The following is a 17,795-nucleotide window of genomic DNA, read 5'->3' on the forward strand; positions in this document are numbered from 1 at the left end:
TCTGAGTTCAGCAGCATTCCCTGGCTGCTTCCTCCAAACCCTGACCCTCCTGGAGTCCTGGAAAGGACCTTAAAGCCCCTCAGTTCCTGCCACGGGCAGGGGCACCTTCCACTCTCCCAAGGTGCTCCAAGCCCTGTCCAACCTGGCCTTGGACACTTCCAGGGATCCAGGGGCAGCTCTAAGGACCCTCCCCTCTGAGTGCCTTCATCCTGGAGCTCCAGTGGCTCCTGGGACATGGATAGGGATGTGTTGTACCCAAATGTGAGGGATATTTCCTAAGGAGTGGGAATCTGGAGCGGGTTCCTGTCCTTGGGAATGGCCATACAGGTGTGGGGTAGTGAGGAATTATGGAATACTGAGGCTGGAAGAACTCTTTGAGACCATCAAGTCCAGCTGTTCCCCCAGCACTGCCCAGGTCACCATTCCTGAGGACCAGGGATGGAACTGGGTGATCCTGGGGACACTGGGGGTGGCTTTGTGTGTTTTGGGGTAGAAACTGGATTTTCCATGGGGATAAACTGGCCCAGCTGGGATGTGGGCAGTGTGGGAAAGGAAATGGTGGGGACAAGGGGCTTCTGTGCATGTGGCACCTGTGGGGCTGGGTTGGAGCCCAGCCTCCTGCTCTGCCATTGTGGATAATTCCCAGGAGTGGGAATTCTGCTCCCCACCCCGCTCTGGAGTTGGGTGCTGGGTGTGGGGACAGCTGGGATGGGGATGGAGCAGCACCTGGGGGTTCACTGGGCTCAGATCCCGGGGACTGTGAGCTCCAGCCAGAGGGGAGGATGGAAATGGATTCCCTGCCCTGTGTTAGAGGGATTTGGGAAGGTTTTTTGCTTTTGCTGCTGTGTTGGGGTGTGATCCATCAACCCCTGGCACTGCTGGAGCCTGTGCTCCATGTACTCCCTGCCTGATCCTCCTGGTTTAATTCCACCCTGGAATTCATTAGAAGACAAAGAGAATATTCAGAAAACCTCAGTGTTCTTGAAATCAGGGAATGGGGATTGTTCTTGGAATTTTTTTTGTGCTGCTGATGTGGAGAAGGGGTCAGGACAGGAGATGCTGCTCCATGTGCAGCTACATTCCAGGACATTCCCACTGGTTTGTCATGGAATCCTGGAATGATTAGGGGTGGGAGGGACCTTGAAGCCCATCCAGGGACATTTTCCACTATCCCAGGTGGCTCCAAGCCCCATCCAGCCTGGCCTTGGACACTTCCAGGGATCCAGGGGCAGCCACAGCTCCTCTGGAATTCCATCCAGGCCCCTCCCCACCTTCACAGGGAACAATTCCTTCCCAATATCCCACCCATCCCTGCCCTCTGCCAGTGGGAAACCCTTGTCCTCACATCCTCTTCCTCTGCATCCTGCCCCCCTCCAGTCCCTTTGCACCATGAAATGATTTATTCCCCTTTGCACATGTCCAGACCCCCCAAATTCTCCGTGCCAGGGCGGGGGTGGCAGGAGCTGAATCCAGAGCAAGGGGGTAACTCCAGGGCTATTTCCTCCTTAATTTACTTAAATTTCCCTGATCATATTTCCCCTGCTGCCTTTCCTGCAGCCAGGAGGGGGTTCCTAGGAGAGCCTCCAGGCCTGTCTAACATTCCTTCTGTTCCCTCCTCACGCAGCGCGGAGCGAAGCCCAAAAAGGTGCCGTTTGTCCCTTTTTCCGCGCGCGGCCGCATGCCGGGGCCATCGTCACCCTCACTGTCCCCATCCCGCTCCATCCCAGCGCTGCATGGCTGTCCCTGCATGTGCTCCCAGCCAGGGAGGGGACATGGCTGCGGGTGGTGTCACATCAACGTGGAACCCTGGAATGTTTGGGTGGGAAAAGCCTCCGAGGCCAGCGAGTTCTCAACGGAGTCCCCAAGTGTCACATCTGCAGGGGCTGGGAAGTTTCCCCAGGAATGGGGACTGTCCCCCCTGCTCTGGGCAGCCTCTTCCAATGTTTTCCAGCTCTTTCCATGAAGGAATCTCCCCACTATCCAACCTGAATCTCCCCTGGCACAACCTGAGGCCGTTCCCTCACAGCTATTTTATAACCCCTAAACCCTCCGGTGACTTGGGGACAAGTGTCACCTTCTCAGGGCTGTCCTGTCCCTGGGCTCTGGCTCCTCTTGAGGTCACTCAAACCCACCTGCTTTGTGACAATTACTGAAGGCAAAAATCTTTTGTGCAAGGATGAGCTGAAACTCCAAAGGTCTTGGCAAAGAATCCCAGAATGGTTTGGGTTGGGATGGACATTAAAGCCCATCTCATTCCACACCCCCACCATGGGCAGGGACACCAAATCATCATTCCCTGCAGGAAATTTTGGGGATTTTTTTTTCCCCTCTTGGGAATTTTGCCAAGAGAAAAGCCAAGGTGGGCACTGGAGATGTGGGAGAGGGGAGGGAGGTGGTACCTGTGCACCCTTTGGTCCAGATTTGCTTTCCAGCCACTTCCATGTTGATTTTTGGGTAGAAAAATGATCCAAAGAGCTCTGTTTGTCCATGGGAAGTCCAGAGGAGAGGAGCAATGTGGAATCTGCCGAGAGCCTGTGGAGAGAGGCTGTGACAACCTGCTCCCAAATGTCCCCTCCTTGTGTCCCCCAGATCCAGGTGTCTGCATGTTCCCGAGGCTTCAGGGGCCGTGTGGATCCCTCATCCCGGTCCTGCCAGCTCCAAGGGGCTCTGCTGGGATGAAATTCCTGTTTGGAATGTTGGGTTCTAACTTCCCTGTCCTTGTTCTGGTGGGCTTGCAGCTGCTCCGTGTCCCCGCTGTGTCCCCGCTGTCTGCTCGGAGCTGTGGCTGGGATTAGGATCATGGGGGTGTGACTGTCACTGTCCTGAGGATCACGGATCTGTCACTGCCCTGGGGATCATGGATTTGTGACTGTCACTGTCCTGGCAATCATGGGGGTGTGACTGTCACTGTCCTGGCAATCATGGGGGTGTGACTGTCACTGTCCCAAGCATCACGGATCTGTCACTGCCCTGGTGATCTGGGGCTGCGACTGTCACTGTCCTGAGGATCCTGGATTTGTGACTGTCACTGTCCTGGGGATCATGGATCTGTGACTGTCACTGTCCTGGAGATCCTGGATTTGTGACTGTCAGTGTCCTGGGGATCATGGATCTGTCACTCTCCTGGGAATCCTGGTTGGGTGACAGTCATTGTCCTGAGGATCTGGATCTGTCCCTGTCCTGAGGACTCTGGATCTGTGACTGTCACTGTCCTGGGGATCTGGATCTGTCACTGTGCTGGGGATTGTGGTGACAGTCATTCCCCTGAGGACCGTGGATCTGTGACTGTCACTGTCCTGGGGATCTGGATCTGTCACTGTGCTGAGGACCCTGGATCTGTGACTGTCACTGTCCTGGGGATCTGGATCTGTCACTGTCCTGAGGATCCTGGATTTGTGACTGTCACTGTCCTGGGGATCTGGATCTGTCACTGTCCTGCCCTTTGTCCTGACTGCATAGACACACCTCACACAGGGACATCCCCATTGAGGGACAGCCCCATGCCAGGCCCTACTGTCCCCTCACAATTCAACCTTTTCAGCCATTCATGACCCCAAGAGCCCCCCCTGCCCCTTGGGCAGCTCCTGCCCCACACAGGGATGTGCCATCGGGGGGGGGGACTTGGATAATGAGAGTAATTAGTGGGTAAATCCTCGTTCTGGAGATTACGGCGGCTCCTGTGTGTCAAATATAGACTTTAATCGTGTGCCAAGCTGCTGCCAGATGGGCCTTTCCCCCTGCTGTGCTCCTTCCCTGTTTTCCATGGATTTGGGAGTGGTGTGGCCTTTGGGTCGTGCTGTTCCCAGGGCTCCTGTCCCTTGGTTGTGACGCCGTGTCGGGGTGTCCTTGTTCTTGGAGCAGGAGGTCCATGCTGTCCTCAGGAGGTGCTGGCTTCTGTCCTGGGCCAGACTGCCTGGGAAGGACTCCAAAATCTGGTTAAAGAGCAGGAAAAGGGTCTTTCCCAGGTCATTTTTGGGATGAAACAGGTTGTGTTGTCTTCATCCCCATGACTATGTATCTGTGGTGGTGACAGGCCGTCCTTTCTCCTGCTGCAGTGCTGGGTGACGCTGGGTCACGGATGTCACCTCCCAAGGGACATGGAGGTGGCAGGGCTGTGATGGGAGCAGGGGGCTCCCAGGGATGCAGGGAAAGGCTCCAGCAAAAGCTCTGCCTCACTCGGGGGTGTCAGGATGAGCTGCCAGGGTCTGACCCATTCAGGAATCATGGAATTGTGGAATATTTAGGTTGGAAAAGGCCTCTGAGACCACTGAGTCCAACTGTTCCCCTGGCACTGGCAAGGCCGTGTCCCCCAGTGCCACATCCACAGGTGGCATGTGCTGGTGCTGTGACCCTGCTGTTAAATCCTGTCCTGCCACCTCAGGTCACCTGTCCCCTGCTGCTGCAGCCAGTTTGATCCTGGGATTGTCCCTCGGATGGATCAGGTTTGTCCCCGTCCAGTGACATCCCTGTTCTTCCATCCTCCCAGCAGCATTCCATGTGCCAGGGCTGGAATCCTGCTGTGTCCTGGGCTGGGCCCCCCTCCCAGCTGGGCACCTGCTCCCATCCCATCCCAGGGTGACCCATCAGTGGCTGGGTCAGTGGCCGGGTGTTATCCTGGTGTTATCCCGGTGTTATCTCAGTGTTATCCTGGTGCTATCCCGGTCTCCATGCAGGAGCAGCTGGGTCAGTGTCCGGTTGTTATCCCGGTGTTATCCCACTTGTTACCACGCTATTATCCTGGTGTTATCCCGGTCTCCATGCAGGAGCAGCTGGGTCAGTGTCCGGTTGTTATCCCGGTGTTATCCCACTTGTTACCACGCTGTTATCCTGGTGTTATCCCGGTCTCCATGCAGGAGCAGCTGGGTCAGTGTCTGGTTGTTATCCCGATGTTATCCCGGTCTCCATGCAGGAGCAGATGGGTCGGAGTCCAGGGTATTATCTTGGTGTTATCCCAGTTGTTACCACGCTGTTATCCTGGTGTTATCCCGGTCTCCATGCAGGAGCAGCTGGGTCAGTGTCTGGTTGTTATCCCGATGTTATCCCGGTCTCCATGCAGGAGTGGCCGGGTCAGTGTCCAGTTGTTATCCCGATGTTATCCCGGTCTCCATGCAGGAGTGGCTGGTCAGAGTCCAGTTGTTATCCCAGTTGTTACCCCGGAGTTATCCCGGTGTTATCCCGGTCTCCGTGCAGGAGCAGCTGGCCCAGCTGGTCTGTTGAACGCAGAGGGGCCACCCCAAGCCCCGTTAATCCTTTAAAGGAACGGATAACCCGACCAGCTCCAAACACCCACCTCGCCCCAGCTGCCCAAACCGCGTCCCACGGCAGGGCCTGGATGAACCCAGGGCTGATTTTCAGGCACTGCTGTTCCCCGGGCCGGGTGACACCCCTGTGGCAGCTCTTTGTGTCCCCAGGGGAGCCTGTGGTGATTATTTTGATGTGACCCTCTGGGGCCAGGAGCTGAGCAGCATCTGGTGCTGCAAACGGATGACTCCATGGAAAAGAGCTGCAGTTAACCCTGGCATCTCCTCTCCAATCCCCCCAAGAGCCAGGAGTTCTCCCATCTGTGGTGGTGCCACAAGCTCCTTCTCATGGATTTAGGATAAAAAAACCTCCCTTACCCGTCCCTGAGGAGTTTCAGGGACAGCCCAAGGCACCTGACACCATTTCCCTGGGGTTAAATTGCATTTTCTCCCTGCTGCTGCTGCATTTATTAGATCTTTGTGTGGGAAGAGTTGATATGTTCTGGATTTAGGGAGCGGAGCTGTGTGCAAGGAGAGGAGCTGGTTCATTAGAGCAGCTCTAATACCCATAATTATCTTAAACTTAAATCCGTGTGAGCCTGCACGTGGCTCCTCCAGAGATGGACAGGGCACTGGGATCATTCAGGGCTTTAAAGCCATGGATCCGGGAGGATTTCATCTGGAAATGCTTCATAAGGGGTTCCTGGTTTGGGGCAGGGCTGATGAGAATGGGAGGGAGATTCTCTTGGAGCGTTGGAATGGATTTGAAAGATCCCAAAAGCTGGGTCTGTGTCAGCTCTGGCTCCTGAAGGGGTTTGTGGTGCTCAGACTGGTGGGGCTCGGGGTTTTCTTTGTTAAGAGATGCAATTACAGCTCCCAAAAATGTCCCTTGGGAATGCTCCCCTGCCCCCAGCGCCTGCCAGCAGCCAGAGGGAGCTGCAGGAGAGCAGATCATGGAATGGGTTGGGTTGGAAGGGGCCTTAAACCCATCCATGGACACCTCCCACTATCCCAGGTGGCTCCAACCCCAAAGTCCAGCCTGGCTTTGGACGCTGCCAGGGATCCAGGGACAGCCACAGCTACTCTGGGAATTCCAGCCCAGCCCCCCCCCACCCTCCCAGCCAGGAATTCCTTGCCAAGATCCCAGCCCAATCTCCCCTTTCCCAGTGGGAGCCATTCCCTGCCTCCTGTCCCTCTGTCCCTTGTCCCCAGTCCCTCTCCAGCTCTCCTGGAGCCCCTCCAGGCCCTGCCAGGGGCTCTGAGCTCTGCCTGGAGCCTTCCCTTCTCCAGGGGAACATTCCCAGCAATCCTGACTCCAGAGCAGAAGGGCTCCAGAATTATGGAATGATTTGCATTGGAAGGGACCTTAAAGCCCATCCAGTTCCATCCCTTGCCACGGGCAGGGACACCTCCCACTATCCCAGGCTGTTCCAAACTCCATCCAGCCTGGCCTCGGACACTTCCCCCACAGCTGCTGGATTCCCTGATCCAGGGGTTTTTCAGGAATCAGATGCCAGCACAGATCAGTTGGACATAGGATGTCCCCAGCACGACATCTTCGAGGGGTTGCTTCCAGGGAATGTCAGAGAGGCCTTTAAATGCTTTTTCCAGGAGATTGGCAGGATTGTGCTGAGGGACTGGAGGTAAAATTCCCTCTGTGTGTGGAGGGTTGGGTGTGCAGGTGAGTCCAGGGCACCCTGAGCTCCTCTCCCCTCAAAGTGTGGGAATTTTGGAAAATGACACAGTTGGAATGGGGGCTGGATGAGTCTGTGTTCATGTTACATAATATAATAATCATATCATAGATGGGGTTTAAGATCTGTGCATGTAAAGGGAGCTGCTCTCCTGCTCTCCAGCGCTCCGTGGGGCAGGACACGGATTCATGGAGAGTTTGGAGATGGTGCTTGGTGACATCCTGTGGGTTCCCAGCAGAGTTCTTGTCCAGGGACAACGGGAATGCCGGGCAGGAATTGCGGGAATGGTCCTGGCAGGGCAGTGAGGCTCAGGACGTGCTGGACACCACCCTGAGTGGCATTTTTAGGGCAGGGATTTTGGGGCAGGGGCTCCCCGAGGTCCGGGGGGTTCTCTCCGCACCCTCAGCCCTGCAGGGCTGCCCTGAGCTCCCGGTAATCCGCCCGTGTCGGCCGGAGGTGCGGAGCTGGCGCTGCATGGCAGCGCGGCAAGATGATCCCTCTGTCCATCTGTCCATCCCTCGGGGCTCGGCGCCGTCCATCTGTCCATCCGGGCTCCGCTCCGTCCGTCTGTCCGCTCCCGCGGGATTTGCCCGGCGCTCGCAGCCGCCGGCGCGGGGCGGGTTCGGCTGCGGGCACCGCGGGGATACCGAGCGCAGCCACGAAGCCGCCTGCACCGCGGAGCACCGGGGTGGCACCCGGGGGGCTCTCCCGGGGGGCTCTGAGCCGCTGAGAACCCCCCGCCCCGTCCCCTCCCCGAGCGCAGCATCGCATCCGCACCATCCTCATCCCCATCCTCATCCGCACACCGCCCGGCTCGGTGCAGCGCCCGGCGGTGCGGCCCCTCCGCGGTGATGTCATGAGCCGCCGGGGCGGTGGTTGGAGCCACCGGCGGAGCGGGGACGAGCGGCCGCGGCCGGGGGGGGCTGCCCTGGACCCCCTGAGCCCCCGCCGAGCCCCCGGGCAGGACGTGGCGAGCGGCCGGCGGCGGCCGCGGCCATTTGCCGTGTCCGGCCGTGCTGACTGACCCGCTGCTCCGTCTCCTCCCGCTCCGGCCGTCCCTGCGCGACGATGAGGCAGGCCCCGGCCACACGCAAGGTACGGTCCGCGCCCGCATCCCCCGGCATCGCGTCCCCGCTTCCCAGCCGCCTCCTCGCTGTTTTTCCCCGTTTTCCCCGTGTTGATGCTGCCGGGCTGTAATTGGGAGCGTGACGGGCTCGGGGAGGAGGGGGGCGGTGGGTGAGCATCGGTTCATGGCTGGCTTTGCCTTCCGAGCTCCCGGAGTCCCCTCTCCGTGTCACCCGGCCAATGCAGCGGCTCTGCGGCTCTGCCGGGGCCCTGTCCCCGCTGCCGGTGCCATCCCTGTCCCCGGCTGCTGATGCCATCCCCTCTGCCTGGGGGTGTCCGTGCTGTCCCTGCTGCCTGTGTTGTCCCCGCTGCTGGTGCCATCCCCACTCCAGGGTTGCCAGTGCCATCCCTGCTGCTGTCCCTGTGCCCACGGCTGGTGCCATCCCCACAGCCTGAGAGTGTCAGTGCTGTTCCTGCTGCCGGTGCCATCCCTGCTTCCAGTGCTACCAGTGCCCACCCTGGGGAAGCTGCGTGCCCATAATCCTGGTTTTCCTGCCAGCCTTTGGCATTCCCAGAGGCTGGCAGTACCCGAGTCCCTGCCGGGCTGCCATTCCCGCAGGTGACAGCGCGGGCACTGGCCTATATGTTTATTTTTAGTGTAACCACGATGTCACTTCTCAGCTTAAAGAGAAATCCTGGGAATTTCTGGCTGGTGGCAGGGAATAGACCCCAGCTGGGCTGGCCCTGCCTGTACCTGGCAGTAAATGCTCCTGATTTACAGCTGCACCTCCCTGAGCTCGTCATGTGTCCCTGTTAATCCTCTTCCCCATGGAAAGTTTCACGGATGCTGTTTTCCCTCTGCCCCACTGGAGCAGGGAGTGGGGGCTGCTGGTGCTCAGCCCCATGCCTGGATTCCATCCTGCTTTTCCCGTTGCTCCTCTCCTTGCCCATGGGATCACACCTGTGAGACCAGGCACCTGCTGGGTGGTGCTGGTTGTTTAAAATGCACGATTCCCAGCAGTATCCCAGGGAACCACGCCCTGAGGGGCTCATCTGGGGGCTGAGACTCAGCTCCAGAAGAGGGGAGGTGCCTCCGAGGGGCCAAATTCCCGGGAATGGAGTGGGATGGCATCAGCATGGACCAGCACTGGATCAGTGCCTGGGCATCACCCCCGGCACTGCCTACCCCACTCAGGACCTGCTGCCAATCGGAATCCTCCTGGAAACTCCGGGAATCCTCCACAGCAGCAGCCGCAGTCTGTGAAGTTCATGCTTGAAGCCTTGAAACTTAATCCAGGAGAAGGCTCCAGTGACACCTCCCCTGTCCTGCCTGCTGGAAGGTGACATTCACACATTCCTGCTCATCCATCCAGCACTCGCTGCTCCTGGCTGGATCGGGATTCCCACACCTGGAGTGGGACCAAATCAGGAGGGACTTCTAGGAGCTCACCTTCAGCAGGCAATGCTGACCCCACCACAGTCAGTCTTGGGTATCCAGGAGGATTTTTCCAGAGTTCCTGCTGCCAGAAGCTGAGTCCATCTCGGAGCGCACCGGTTCGGAGCCCCCAACGCTCCCCTGGGAGCAGAGGTTTTGTAATTCCATCAAATATTGATTCAGCAGCTTTACACAGCAGAGCCCAGAACCTCCAGTGGAACATCCATCCCCAGCAGGGGGCTCGGAGTAGCCCGGATCCAGGAGGGTCCAGGTGGGGCTGGAGCCTCTTCCCAGTGCTGGCACGATGCTGGACACTGGAAAATCCATGTCCCATCCTGGTCACTGACTTTTCCAGAGCCCAGGGATGACTTGACTGGCTGGGGACAGATGGTGCCACCACGGAGGGGAGCCTGGCCATCCCCCATTCCTGATGGAGAGAGCAGCTGGAGCATCCCAGAGCATCCCTTTGCCACGGATCCCGGGGGGCTTGGAGCTCCAACTTTCAGTGGTCATCACATGGAGGGGACCAACACTCCGAAGGATGCACAAAGCAGGATCATCCCCTGTCTTTCCACATGGCTTTAGGGGTGGTTACCAGGAGCCTTCTCCTTGTTTTTAGGGTTTGGTGTGGTTTTAGGGTTTGAGTTGGTGTCCCTCACCCCACAGCCAGGACAGGGCTCAGTGTCCCCCAGGATAAGGCTCGGTGTCCCCCAGGACAAGAGTCGGTGTCTCCTGGGACAGGGATCAGTGTCCCTAATCCAGGAAAAGGCTCAGTGTCCCCCAGGGAAGGATTTGGTGTCCCCCAGGACAGGACTCAGTCGTCTCAAGTGACATTGCTCCATGTCCAAGGACTTGGTGGTTGGTGTGGGACCCCCCAGCCCTGCCCCACTCCTGAGTCCCCCCACGTGTGTGGCAGGGAGTGGGGACATCTCCACTGGTGGAATTCCTGAAGAAGACGTTTTCCAAGTGTTTCCCAGATTCTTGTTGCTGCTCCACGTTGCTTACTTGGACTTTGGGAAGATGCTGGAGAGTTCCTGAAGAGCATCCTGAGAGTTTCACCTGAGGGTCTGGAACTTTTGCTGCTGCAATTCCATTTCCCTGGCAAATTTGGTTGTGCAGGAGATGTTGTGGAAGACAGGAATTTCTTCCCTCGGGATTGACGTGGGAATAGGCTGGAAAGTGAGCAGGATTTAGCTGAAGCAGTCCCAGAGGTGGTGGGAAGTTTGGAAGTGCAAGCACACCCAGATTTATATAGAAAACAGGGAAATAGAGCTCCGAGGTTTCCCGAGGCCTCGGGAGGGAACACGGCCGTGTCGGATACCGGCTGGAGCTGCTGGTCCTTGGTGGGCTCCGTGTGCCTCATGTCCCCATCCTGGACATGGGATCATGTGGCAGCACCATTATCCATCTGTTCTGCTCCTGTTTATTCCCAGCTGGGATTAGGTCATGGAATCAGAAATGAGGGAGAGTGTGGAAGTGCTCCAAGGCTGCAGCTGGACAGATGTTCCCAGTGCCCACCCGCTGCCCCCCAGGACCAGCCTGGCCACTCCTCCTTTTCCATCCATTAGGGATTGTTTTTAAGGAGAAAAATACAAAATAATTTCGTATTTGTCTCTGTTCCAGGCTTGGCCCCGTGGCCTTCCTTCCCTGAGCTGCTCGGAGCTGCTGCATGTGCATGGAGGGGGGTGGGGGGGGTCTTGCCCCAAAATCATGGATGATTTAATTCCAGCCATGAAAGGAAAAGTTGAGAGTGTGGGATCAGCTCTGTGGTGTCCCTGGAATTTTTGGTTAAACAAAGCAGAGCCTGGGGGCTCTAGGGCAGCTGGTCCAGGGTGCTCTGGGTCCTTTGGAAAACCAGAGGGCCGAGGAGAGGAGAAAACTCATGGTTAAGATTAAATCCTTTCCACCTCCTGCTCTGGGGGTCTCTGGGAAAGGCGTGGGAGGTCAAACCTCCCGTGCCCATGGAGCCTGGAATGCCCAGCCAATCCGAACCAGGCTTTGCCTCTGAAAACCAAAATTCCTTGGAAATACGAGGTGGATCTGCCCTGGGGTATCTGTGGGGTCGGGTGGGGGATCAGGACGTGCCCTCTGTCCCCAGCTCTGTCTCCACACTAGGCTGGAGGAGCAGAGACGGGGCTTGGGTGTGACCAAGGGCTGTGCTGGCTCCGGGCTCTGCTCCCACGGGAGCTGTGCCGGGGGGTCCCATGAGATCTCTGCCCACCCGGAGCAGCCCTTGGAGCGGGTTAACGAGCCCCCACGCTAACGACGCCGCACACACCCGGTGCCACTGGGCACGCTAACGATGCCGGGCACACTAACGATGCCGGGCACACTAACGATGCCGTGCTGTCTTTTGTCTCCTTTCCCTGCTCTGCCGCTCCGGCCGCCGCCGGCTGTTCTCTGCTCCTCTGTCCCTGTGTGACTGTCTGTCCTCTCTGCTTCCGCTCCCGCTGCCCTCCAGAGCACCGCCCGCCGACCCAAGGTGAGCAGCCACGGTGGGGGCACCGAGCGCGGGGGGCACCGGGCACCGACGGCCCCATGGGTGCCAGCGCCACTCAAAGCATTGGGTGTCAACCCCGTCACAAGCATGGATCACCGGGTGCCAACAGCACTGCAAACACGATCCATTGGGTGCCAACCCCACTCAAACATGGGCCATTGGGTGCCAGCCCCACTCAAACACAACTCGTTGAGTGCCAACCCCATTCACAAACAACCCATTCTTTGCCAGTCCCACTCAAACACGGGCCATTGGGTGCCAGTCCCACTCAAACACGGGCCATTGGGTGCCAATCCCACCACAGACACGATCCATTTGATACCAGCCCCATTCAAACACAATCCATTGGGTGCCAACCTCACCCAAACACGATCCAATGGTTGCCAACACCATTCAAACGTGATCCATTCATTGCCAACCCTCTCAAACTTGGTCGTTCTTCTGGATGCCAAATCAAACATGATCCATTGGTTGCCCACACCACTCAAACATGATCTATTCATTGCCAACCCCACTGAAACTTGGCCATTCTTCTGGATTTCAACTCAAACATGATCCATTGGGTGCCAATCCCACCACAGACACGATCCATTTGATACCAACCCCATTCAAACACAATCCATTGGGTGCCAACCCCACTCAAACACGACCCATTGGTTCCCAACCCCACCGTTGTCCTTCCACCTCATTGTGCAGAGCCCAGAGGAGCTCACGGTGGTGATGGACTCCTCTGGAGCAGCTCCAGATCCTTGGGGACCCTCTCCCAGGATGGAATGGCTGTGGAACAGCCTGAAATCCATGTGGCAGTGCCCAGGCTGTGCCAGGGGGTCCCTGCAGGGGCTGCTGCTCCCTGCCTGTCCTGGCTTGTGCTGAGACAATCACAGTGGGCTTGTGAGTGGGGTCTGAGAGAGCCTGAGGTGTCAGGCAGGGCTGTGTGGTCCCAGCTGGCCCTCGGGGGCTGCTCCAGCCAGCAGCATTCACCTTGGGAAGGGACTTGTGGCTTGAAGGGAGGAAATGTGGGAGAGAAATCCTTAAAGACTGAGTTTGGAAATGGAGAACTCTCCTGCACGGAGGGCTCCATCCTCACCAGATGCTTCCAGCACCTCGCCCCAGGCAGGGGGTGGAGGCCATCAGCCCCAGGGCTCTGGGATCTCATCCCATTCCCGGGGTTTGAATGGTTCTTGTTGATGTCTCTGCAGGGATGTCCCGTGGGACCTCCTGCTCGTTTGGCCTCACTCCTGTGCTGGGCAGGGAGGTGCAGTTGGGCTCCTGGAATCATGGAATGGGTTGGGTTGGAAGGGACCTAAAGCCCATCCAGCTCCTCCCAGGAACACTTTCCACTATCCCTGGTGGCTCCAGGCCCCATCCTGCCTGGCCTTGGACACTTCCAGGGGTGTGGCAGCCACAGCTTCTCTGGGCAACCTGTGCCAGGGCCTGCCCACCCTCACATCCTGGAATTCCTTCCCAATATCCCATCTAACTCTGCTTTCTGTGAGGGATCTGTGACCCCAAAAGCACCAAGAACAAAAAAACATATTTGTTTTGAGTTGTATCTGGAAGGAAGCACGTGGGGCTTGGTGCCACCCAGAAATTCCCTGTTTTCTGTGAATGGGAGAACTGGGATTATCCCAGGAGGGCAGGCTGGGCCTATCTAAGGGGTGCTGGACTTGTTGCAGTTGAGTTAACTCAGATTTGCCTCCATTTTGGGGAAAATAAGGGCAGAGGGTGAATGTTTCTCTTTCTCAGCTGTGCCCATGGGTGAAACCACACACTTGGTGAGCCCTCATGGCACCAAAAATCCCATTTCCAGAAATAAAATCAAGTCAGGAAATTTAATTTACACAGTCAGAGGTGAGTGATCCAGAAATAGGGTCCGTGAGGAGACCAGTGGGAGCCTGGGGGGCACCTGGTGTTTCCCTCACCTCTTTTCCCACTGCCTGGGCTCAGACAGTGATTAATTAACAGCCTCATAAGCGCTAATGAAGCAGCGCCAGGCCCTACCAGACTCTGGGAACTCACTCCTTGTTGATTTTCTTGTTGCTCCCCTAAACCTGGGTTCTCATCTTGGTGGCCTCTGAGGTTTTGCAGTCTCACCCTCTGGAGCTGGGACCTTTCCTCCTGGAATCCTGGAATGGTTTGTGGTGGGAGGGACCTTGGAGATCATCCAGTGCCACCTCCTGCCACTGGCAGGGACACCTCCCGCTATCACAGAGTGCTCCATGCTGGCCTTGGGCACTTCCAGGGATGGGAGGCAGCCACAGCTTCTCTGGGAGACATGTGGAATTATCCATGAATTCTCCAGTGGATTATCCATGAATTCTTTCCAAGCCCAGCTCCTCCGGAGCAGAATTCCTGGGGGTCCGACAGTGACACAAGTCACCACGCTCTGGGTTTCCCCTCCTAGAAATGGGAATTTGGGAGTCACCAGGGGTGGGAGGCTGTGAGAGCACCATCCCTTGGGATATCCCCCCTGACTCCCACTCACCCGTGCTGGTGTCTTGCAGCCCACCCGGACCCCCACATCATCGGCGTCCGGCGGCACCGCCGGGCCCTCGGGCTCGGCCTCGGCGTCCGGCGGGGAGATGAGCAGCAGCGAGCCCGGCACGCCCGCCCAGACCCCGCTGGTGGCCCCCGTCATCCCCACGCCCTCCCTCGGCTCCCCGGGGGCACCCCCGGTCCCCTCGCCCACCAAGGTGAGCCGTGCCCAGGTGAGCGCCGGGCTCTGCCGGTGCTCCCCGGCAGAGGGGAGGAGAGAAAACTGCACCCAGCAGCGGGAGGGGGAGGAGGAGGAGGAGGAAGAGGTGTCCTGGAGGGTCCTGGGGGTGGTCACTGGGCTGTGGGAGGAGCACTGGGACGGGTCGGAGCTGGCCAGGGCAGAGGAAGAGGCAGCACAGCTGCGAGGCCGCTTCCAAAGGGAATTCCCAGTGCACCTCCATCCCTTTCCAGATCCCTGTGGGACACGGGTGGCATCGGAGCAGTTTGGCAGGGCTGAGGCTCCGAGTCAGAGCTTGATCCTGTTAGATCCAGAGGGTCCAGTTGGCAGCACCCACTGGTGCTGGGAGAACTGGGGCAGAGGGACCAGCAGGAATGCCCTGGGGGCCCTCCTGCCTTGGGATTGAAAGAGCCCTTGGAGAGGTGCAGGATTTCCCAAACTTGGAAGAACTGGGGTGGAGGGACCAGCAGGGATGCACTGGGGCCCCTCCTGCCTTGGGATACAAAGCCCACCTGGAAAGATGCAATATTTCCCAAATTCAGGGATTTTTAATCATTACAGAGTAATTCCCGTTTCGATCTTTAAAATACTTTTTCTTCACTTCCATCCTGCTTTGATGAATGAGTTAATTAGAGTTTGGGAGAGATTTGGGGCACAAGGCCAGGGAGGGAATAGCAGGAGAGGACAAGGCTTTGGGATTGTGTGTGGAAGGGAGAGCTGGAGAAGGCACCTCAGGGTGGGAATAGGGGGTGTCTCCACCCTTATCCCTGTTCTCAGAGCTCTCTGGTAACTGGTTTCTGTAACTGGGTGCAGAAGTGGCTTTTTTGGGGATCTCAGAATGTCCAGGCTGGAAAAGCAGCAGAGGAGGAATCTATGGGAAGTTCCAGATTTTTCCAAGACCTGTTCCTTGCTGTCACCCAGCTTTGGGATTTGAAGCTTTAGCCCTTGTGGCTGCTGCCAGGGAGGGAGGTGACATCCCTTTGTCCCTGCAGCCCTTCCTTTGGGAATGCTGGCATCAGCCTTTCCCTGCCCTGGGAGCTGAGCTGCTGGAAAAGGACCTGGATCAGTTTTCCCTGGGTGGAGATCATCTGGGAATGATGTGGATGCTGCAGTGGGATCAGGCAGCCACAGCTTCTCTAGGCAGCTTGTGCCAGGGCTTCCCCACCCTCACAGCCAGGAATTCCTTCCCAATATCCCATCTAATCCTGCTCTCTGCAGTGGGAAGCCATTCCCCCTTGTCCTGGCTTGTCCCAAGTCCCTCTCTTCTCAAACTGTCCCAATATTGATGACAAAAGTCAGGCCAGATTCCCTGGGCTTCCAGGAACATCCCCAGAGCTCTGGCCAAAGGATGTCCCTGCTCCTTCCCTAATTCTTGGCTTGGTGTTGTAGGAGGAGGAGAATCTCCGTGCTCAGGTCAGGGACCTTGAGGAGAAGCTGGAGACGCTGAAAATCAAGAGGAATGAGGACAAGGCGAAGCTCAAGGAACTGGAGAAGTACAAGATCCAGCTGGAGCAGGTGCAGGAATGGAAGAGCAAAATGCAGGAGCAGCAGGCTGACCTCCAGAAACGCCTGAAGGAGGCCAAGAAGGTGAGTGAGTGTCCCTGGGAATGGGGCAGTGCCCGGAGAGGTGACTCCAGGAGGAATTCCAGCCCTGACAAACCTTTCTGGGAAGAAATTTTCCCAATGTCCAACTGAACCTCCCCTGGTGCAACTCAAGGTCTTTTCCTCTGCTCCGAATCGACATCGGGATTTGGGAATCAGGCTGAGCCAAGGTGGGATTTGAATTCCTTATTCCCTCTCTTTCCAGGTGCTTCCCTCTTCTTTCTCTCTCCAGATGTTTCCCCCTTCTCTGTCTGTCCAGGTGCTTCCTTCTTCCCTCTCTCTCTCTCCAGGAGTTCCAGGTGCTTCCCTTTCCCCCTCACCTGTGCCTGCAGCTCCCAGGACTCCATCCAGGCAGCCAAGGAGCATTTCCTTCTCTCTGCCCTACTTTTCCACGGTGGATTCCTGGTTTCTTTCCCCAGGGATTTATCTGTCTGCTCCAGCATTCCTTGTCTCCTTACCTTTGTCCTCACCTGCAGATGCTTCTCCTGCCAGGCTCTCTGGGTCTGGAGCAGGGAAGAGGGGAGTGGGACACTCTGGAGTGCTGGGCCATCCCCTCCCATCCCAGATGATGTCCATTGGATTTGGGAGAGCCTTGAGGGACCATCATTTCCTGAGGGCTGTTGTGGGGTCTCTCCAGAGTTGTGGGGTCCCCTCACCTGCTGTGCTTGCCCACAGGAAGCCAAGGATGCCCTGGAAGCCAAGGAAAGGTACATGGAGGAGATGGCGGACACGGCCGATGCCATCGAGATGGCCACGCTGGACAAGGAGATGGCCGAGGAGCGGGCGGAGTCCCTGCAGCAGGAGGTGGATTCCCTCAAGGAGAAGGTGGAATACCTCACCATGGACCTGGAGATCCTCAAGCACGAGATCGAAGAGAAAGGTGGGAAGGGAGAGGGGCTTTGGGCTGGGAGAATGGGGAAGGGGGTGGGGTTAGGTGGGATATTGGGAAGGAATTCTTCTATGTGAGGGTCCTGAGGGCCTGCAATGAATTCTTCAGAGAAGCTGTGGCTGCTCCATCCCTGGAAGTGTCCAGAGACGGGTTGGATGGGGCTTGGAGCACCCTGGATAGTGGGAGGTGTCCCTGCCCATGTCAGGAGGTGGGAATGGGTGGGATTTAAGGTCCCTCCCATCCAAACCAGTCTGGGATTCTGGAATTATGATTCTTCCCTTCCTCCACAGGCTCTGATGGAGCAGCATCCAGCTACCAGGTCAAACAGCTGGAGGAGCAGAACGCCAGGCTCAAGGAGGCTCTTGTCAGGTGGGAGCCCACCTGTGCTTCCTCAAATTCCTTCCCAGGCCTTTTGTGATCCCAGTCTTTCTCTGGAGCAGCCTATGTTGTTCCTGCTGATGGCTCTGGGATTTTTGCTGAGCTCTTAAAGCATCCACAGGGAAGGGAGAGTTCCTTGTCACAGGGGATCGGTGGGGATGGGGACAGTGACACTCCAGACCATTCCCATGCCTCATTCCCTATGGATGTGGTGCTCAGTATCCCAGCACTGTTCTCCCAGACTCTGCCCAGCCCAGGGATCTGCCTTTCCCTGGCTGA

The 17,795-nt window shown here is 57.4% G+C and overlaps 1 protein-coding gene across 7 annotated transcripts in view; it reads left to right on the top strand.

Annotated features, from left to right (window-relative positions):
* DCTN1 (dynactin subunit 1) overlaps positions 1 to 17,795 on the top strand; it is a 55,589-nt gene that overhangs the window by 21,586 nt on the left and 16,208 nt on the right. For 3 of the 7 annotated variants that reach the window (XM_053975541.1, XM_053975542.1, XM_053975547.1), the window contains exons 5-11: positions 1,625 to 1,645; positions 8,012 to 8,029; positions 11,896 to 11,916; positions 14,439 to 14,627; positions 16,037 to 16,234; positions 16,925 to 17,129; positions 17,429 to 17,507. In XM_053975541.1, coding sequence (XP_053831516.1) covers positions 1,625 to 1,645; positions 8,012 to 8,029; positions 11,896 to 11,916; positions 14,439 to 14,627; positions 16,037 to 16,234; positions 16,925 to 17,129; positions 17,429 to 17,507 — 731 coding nt within the window. The remainder of the gene's footprint in view (positions 1 to 1,624; positions 1,646 to 8,011; positions 8,030 to 11,895; positions 11,917 to 14,438; positions 14,628 to 16,036; positions 16,235 to 16,924; positions 17,130 to 17,428; positions 17,508 to 17,795) is intronic. The other 4 variants (XM_053975545.1, XM_053975546.1, XM_053975543.1 and 1 more) reach the window with 3 other exon arrangements.

This window comes from Vidua macroura, chromosome 4 (genome assembly GCF_024509145.1).
Source record: "Vidua macroura isolate BioBank_ID:100142 chromosome 4, ASM2450914v1, whole genome shotgun sequence".
NCBI classification, from domain to species: domain Eukaryota; kingdom Metazoa; phylum Chordata; class Aves; order Passeriformes; family Viduidae; genus Vidua; species Vidua macroura.